Genomic DNA, 6,835 nt, shown 5'->3' on the forward strand with positions numbered 1-6,835 from the left:
TTGTTCCCCATGTTATCAATATGCTTTGGTACTTATAATTTATATATCATTTTATTTTGCAATTTATGTATTCCAACACAATTACGTATTTTTAAGTAGGTACTTATTTATATGATCTATAATAAAGTTACTTATCCACCTAGTCCGTCTATGCACCCGTCTAAACCTTGCCTAGCCGCCTAGGCCCTAGCCTGTCACCCGACTAGCGCTTTGCGTCTATAGAACCTTGCTTGTACATATTAACAGAGAGTATTGTACATGTCAGCATACATGTGTGTTATATTCCTATCCTGTACATGTCAGCTAGGTACTTATCTTAGTCACGAAGATTGACAGCTGCTAAATAGTTGCACATCTGTGTAATTTGTAACTACTCATTTTACTGAAGAATACATCAGCTTGTTCTACAAGATTCTGTCTTTCTTTTCTCTGCTTCCTTTCATTTTCTTCAGTTCTCCATTTTCTTCGATTTTCACGATAAACATGTGTGTGATTTCACCGTAGTTACGATATTGGATTGTGACAGGAAAAACTAAAAAAACAATTGGAGAGTTACTGCCCAAAAAAAAAGAACAACAACAACAACAAAAGGAATACTATAAATCTTAATCCCCAAAATTGGAAGTGTGAAGCACTGGAGCCAGAATGTTCACATATACTAATTAGATCCACCACCGTGACCTAGCGTTTTTGTTTGATTACTGATTTTTTTTTTCTTTCCATTTTAATACATTCGATATTTCTCTTCTAAACTAGGCTAAGAGAATTGAACTCAGAACGTAGTGGATTGAACAATAAGAACACACACACCAGAGTAATCCACTACTTGGAATTAAAATCGTGCGCTTTTGCTGGGAAATTGAAGACTGACTATGTGGTTTGTTGTTGTTGCACCACAAAGATTGAAGATCTGCACCAGAAGTCGTCCGAGGCAAGCATGTCCCCAATAATACCAAGCTCCGGGAATTCACTCCATTCATCAAGCCCTGAAGTTTGAGGACTTTCCCAATGTTTTCTTCTTCCAACAACGAAAAGGTCGTATTCGTTCAAAATACTCCGAAGTATTGCCACCGTTTCGGGTCCATTTTTTGCAATCTTCTCTACATAAAATGCTGATCCGCAAGCATGAACAAAGCCTTCCCTATACTCTCTTAAGCTCTGCAAATCAACTATCCTATCCCAGTTAGTGGCCTCACAGTCTCTCGAGGTTGTGAGATAAAAGACGGTCAGGCTGATGCTTGGATCCGCTGCCATCCTTAGTGTTAAGGCTAATGCCTCCCTATCGTCTTCGCCTCCCAAGAAGATCAAGGCGACTTTGTATTGTACTGCTTCTGATGATGAGTTTTTTTCCAGTGCTAATTGTCTTAGAGGTCCACGGTTGATAAGAATCCCAACAGAACATGGTGCTCTTTCGAGAACACTGATATTTAAAGACCTTATAGCCCTATCATCGGACTTGATGGAGCCATCAAGAGTCCAGTGTCGATGGAAGGGGAGTATTATGAGAGACGTGGCTCGGTCAAGTGCAAGGGTGCATGTATCCTCATGCATTGATTTGGTTGGAGAAATGGCTGTGAAAGGTTGTACGGTCACTGCTTCACTGAAGTCCCGCTCGAACTGAAGGAAAGCAAGAAGCATGTCCTCCGAGTACGAGCAATTGGAGAGTGTCTTGGTTTGCATTCTGTGGGAAATGAAGATAGGGGCAGCTTGGCCAAACATCTCAATGAGGTGAAGAACATAAAGGGAAATGGGGCTCTCTTTAGTTGGACTGCAGGCATCCAAAAAATTGATAACGGCTGAAATGTTGTTTTGCTTGTGAATGCATGCAAGTATGCGGAGCTCTGAGTTGGGTTTCAAACACGCTACGTTTCTTTGCTCATATCCTCCATACTTCTTTGAGGATATGTTGAAGTGTTTCAAAAGCAATGACACAACGCATGCGATCATTAGGATACCAAGTACGTTAATGGCATAAATCTCTTCATTCAAAGGCTGCATACAAGCAAGTAGGCAATATAAGATGATATACCAAGTACATTGCACATTATAGAAAGCAAATAGGCAATATAAGATGATAAATAAATGAGCGCTGCTATTTGGACCATATTGCTGACTACCTCTTTAATTAGTGTTTAAGGTGAGTCATGCATGTATTGGAGAGATAATTAGCAATGTGGTCGATAAATGTGGTATAAATATGTAGCAATATTGTTCTAGACTTAGACAGATAGCTAGACAGACAGACAGACAGACAGACAAAGAGATAGATAGATAGATACCATATCTTTGGTGACGGTGCTCAAGGAGCCCAAGTCCACGACACCTTTGCAGCACATTATGAGAGCGAGTCCCAAAGCATCCATTAGAGGCATGTCACAGTAAAGTGCAGGTAATAAACTGCCTCCAAATTTGGAGAGAGTAGACACAATGAGGAGGACAAGACTAGGAATTGCAAATTTTCCTTTAAACTTGATGTCTTTGGGATTCATGAGCCACACATTGGAGGTTACAAAGAGTGGAAGAAGAATGTCGGACACCATGAAATCGTAGCACTTGACGAGAGACGAGCCGAGCGGGGGTCCTTCCGGGACAGCTAAACCCAAAACGAAAGGGCCAAAGAAAAGATATTGATTAAAATAGAACGAAAATAGGGCTGAGCATAAGACCCCAATCAAGATGATAAGAAGGTAGCCGTTGTGAACAGGCTGGCCTTTGGGCGTCTGTCTGATGATCCAATACATAGCAGGGCGTGCCCCAAAGTAAACAACAAGGATATAACCGAGCACGGCAATTGTGTTGCGAAAAAATCCGCCCTCCTTTCCAGTGCTCATCACCAGTTTGGTAAAAGTTCGAAGAGACAAACCCAAAATGTCAGACACAATAGACGAGGAGAGTGCTAAGCGGCCAAGTTCCGAAGTGAGGAGTTTGAGGTCCCCGAGGAGGCAGGCAATGACGGTAAATGAAGTCTGAGCGTTTGCGACTACGGCTAATGCAAGGGCCTGTAAGTCATTTTGCTCTAGCTCCCACTTAAGAAAAACACCTCGGGTTCCAAGAGTGAACAGACCGATGCATAAAGGCACTAGCAAGGAGCCAGCCCCGGTGTACAAGGCCTTCCTCCCTGTTCTAAGTACAATGCCGATGTCCATTTTCACTCCCATCAGAAACAAAAACATGCAGTAACCCAACACCGTTAACGTCCCCATTACGTCCTGACTCACAATGTCGTACATGACTTTTTCGTATCCAGGCCATATGCTCCCCAACATCCCTGGACCGAGGATTATACCTGCCTGCACAAACATATACACGTACACGTACGTACTATTAATATAACAAAACCATGCATATTGATAATCATGACCCCTCTTCGAACAAATTGGAGGCTCGTATGTATTATTACTTACAATTAATAATTAATCAATTAGACGACGTACGTACGTACGTGCAATAGCATATTGGATAATTATATATAAAATTAAATTAGAAGAAACTTTAACTATGATAAAGTTAAATTTGAAATGCTTAGAATTAAACTAAGAGAATAAATGATCAAACGAGAATGTAGGATGATGATACGTCTACTTACCAGCATCTGAGTGACAAAGATGGGGATTCCAAAGCTCCTAAGAGCGAGATGAAGGAACTGGGTGAGGAAAAAAGCCAAAGCCATTTGCTCTTCGAGGACTGACAACGTAGCACTTGAGAGTTTTTTGACGCTCAATGGACGAGAAGCAGAAAAGGGTGACTCATCATCTACCTTAGAATTTCTCCAATAACCGCTCGAATGAATGTTGGGAGGGAGCGAGATGCAAACAAGGGCCTGATGGTCCCGCGTTACGTTTAACGCCAACAAATCTTCAAGAGACTTCATGATTCAGCAATTTGTATCTTTCTATACCTCTCTCTATACACACAGAAGCGAAAGTACGGTGGACAGATTTCAGAGAAAGATCAAATTATGCCTAAACCCTAATCTACGTACATATCAATTATGGAGATCTATCAAGCGAGCTAGGGATGGATCGAATTGGTTCAAAAATTAATTTATGAATCAAATGATGGTATGGTAATTAACAAGCATCTATGGCACACCAAGTAGTCATAATTTATATACAAAAGTTACACGTCAAACGGTAGCACGCAGCAATGACGAATAACTAGCTAGTGTTGCCGCGTTGGTTTGTTTTCATCACTAGTTAGCTTTAATCTTGTTAATTGGTATTAACATCCTCCGATATGTATGTAAGGCTGTAAGAATCATGAAGGATTTCAACAAATGATAACCACACATGCTGTTGCAAGCAACAAGTGCTATATAGGTTTATATAAAAAAGAATAAAAAATAAATAAATAACAAGAAGTGCCATCTACGTACATCTACTCATATTATTTAAATTCTTGATAATATGGATTAATTAGTTATTCCCTTTATTAATATCTTGTAGCTCCTGAGGTTAATGTTTGTTATATACATTCTAGAATTTTATTTTTAAGAAAATATCTTCTAGACTCTAGGGATTTTTCTGTTTGTTTTAAAGAGTTAGGTCAGAAGCATCGACTTATTTGATTGTTGGTTACTACGATTTGACAATCTTACTAGTGTGGTGTTTGCAACGAGAGTAATATGAGACCTGATTCTCTCTGATGAGTTACCTCTTCTAATGCTTCGTTCTCTTATTTCTCCCTTCCTAATTTGCTAAAAACTATCCATGAACTTAAGAAAGTTCAAATTATATAATTCTATATACTAATAAGCCATACTATAACTTGCTGATTTTCTTTGGGATTAAAAAAAATAAAATAAAATAAAAAATAAAAAACTTGATGATTTTCATTGATATCAATGTCATCCACAACGATGGAGAATAAATATAAAAGAGAGCTTCACGGAAATTATTGATACATTCCAATTCAAAATGTTCACGTGTACATTCACATCTAGATGTGATGATTGACGCCAAAAAATGTGACGAAACCATCATATTTAATTGATATATAAAGTGCGAATAAATTAAACTTGAATTAAATAAAACAAGACTCTGCAAGTCAGCAGGTGGAAACCGTTATTACAGAATAACAATGTTAGAGCATACGTGCAGTAAAGTAGAAGCACTTGCATCCTCGAAAGAATAGATATTATTATAGAAGATAAAGTTTGCCAACTTTGACAGAAGTACATGTCAGCTAAGGCTAAGATTCCTCATCCTCAAAAGCTCAACCTAGGTCCTATAAGGGTGAAAAATAAATATCTTGATTGTCTGTCCTCTCCATCTCATACTCTTTTCATTCCCTCTTATTTTTGTGGTTACGGTTAAGTCACGTCAATATTTTATATTCTCATTGTTTTTTGTCTTATTATTTCTATAAAAAAATCAATATAAAATGTTGACGTGACCTAATCGTGCCCACAGAAATAGGAGGGGATAGGAAGGGTATGGGATGGGGAGGGTAGACAATCCAGATCAAAGAAATAGAGGTGAGCAGGCCTTTAAAACTAAAGTTTTGTAAAATCGTCGTTTTATGAAAATTGTAACCCTTCACTGTAAAACAAGTAAAGTTTTCAACATAAATTACTACTAAGGTATACTGTATAGTACCCAACAAATATAGTATATCAAGGATATGGGGTACGTATACAACATTTATAATAAAGTAAGGAATGGTCATTAAACTACATAAGCACACAAGTTATGCATAAAGTAGCTACATTAACAGGTCGGGTGTAAATTTACATTCTATTACTACAATCACATGAAGTTAGTGCTAAGCACTGCATACGAGTCCCTACTTGCCTAATGCATTAGCATTTACTCTGGATCTAAAGTGAATGTAAACGGTGCATGTGAACATATACGTGAAGTTGGTCCTTGGCCCGGACAGTACCACCAAAAGTGACACTGTTTGTTGAATCTATTATTTGGACAAGATGCGCATTTTAAGAAACTAATTTCAACAATTCAACTATCAAACTTGTTTGTATGAATTCCGAAATAGCATATGCCAAAAATCACAAAAAAAAAAAAAAAAAAAAAAAAAACCATTCAAGTATTAGGCAAGGGAATGAAATTCTTAGATGGGTACAAACGAAAAATCACGATTAACAGTTATATGACCACTGATATTGATGATTTTTCTGAAAGGCGGTAATTGAGAGCAAATCACATATGGAATTGATCTGATCATCAGATTCGATGAACTTTAGAGTGTTTAAAATTAGGCTTATTTTTAGCTACACCCCCTGGAACTGGATTTTAATCTCACTTTACTCCCTATAACTCAAAAGTCACAACTTCACTCCCAGAAACTCAAAGTTCGCTTGACTTTGTCTCCTTGATTTTGATCCCATTTTGCCTCATGAAACTTGAAAGTCGTCTCTATAAAACTCAAAATTTGGTCCACGTTGCCTTAAATCTTTAATTTCTTATGTGGATTTGATTTGGGACCGTTAGGCTACTCAATTTTTTTTTCTTCATCTCTTCAATTTCTTTTAAACGTAATATTCTCTGTTTGTTGAATGTTAATGCAAAAAAGAGATTTATAATCAAGTTTATTGCACACGTGACATAGTCTTATTAGGTGTTGAGTCCCACATATATTTTAGGAGGCGACCTATAAGTTCCAGGGAGAAAAGAGAGTATACAAGTCAAAGTTCAACGAACTTTGAATTTCAAAGAATAAAATGGTGACTTTTGAGTCACAGGGTCCAAAGTAATATCAAAATGAAATTTCAGGAGGCGTAACTAAAAATATGCCTTGAAATTAAATTAGAAAAGTAAGGGGAAAAAAAACTTTTTACATTTGCCCGACGAATTAGGTACAAGTCATTGGGTAAACA

At 37.7% G+C, this 6,835-nt stretch overlaps 1 protein-coding gene across 1 annotated transcript; it reads right to left on the reverse strand.

The window, feature by feature from the left end:
• Positions 1-870: 870 nt before the first annotated feature.
• On the reverse strand, positions 871-3,871 carry LOC137712174 (cation/H(+) antiporter 4-like). Its single transcript, XM_068451298.1, has 3 exons — positions 3,587-3,871; positions 2,280-3,290; positions 871-1,992 (listed from the first exon to the last, which is right to left on the reverse strand). The coding sequence occupies exons 1-3, from the start codon at positions 3,869-3,871 to the stop codon at positions 871-873; spliced, it is 2,418 nt and encodes an 805-aa protein (XP_068307399.1).
• Between the last annotated feature and the right edge of the window lie 2,964 nt (positions 3,872-6,835).

This window comes from Pyrus communis, chromosome 13 (assembly GCF_963583255.1).
Source record: "Pyrus communis chromosome 13, drPyrComm1.1, whole genome shotgun sequence".
Classification (NCBI taxonomy): Eukaryota; Viridiplantae; Streptophyta; class Magnoliopsida; order Rosales; family Rosaceae; genus Pyrus; species Pyrus communis.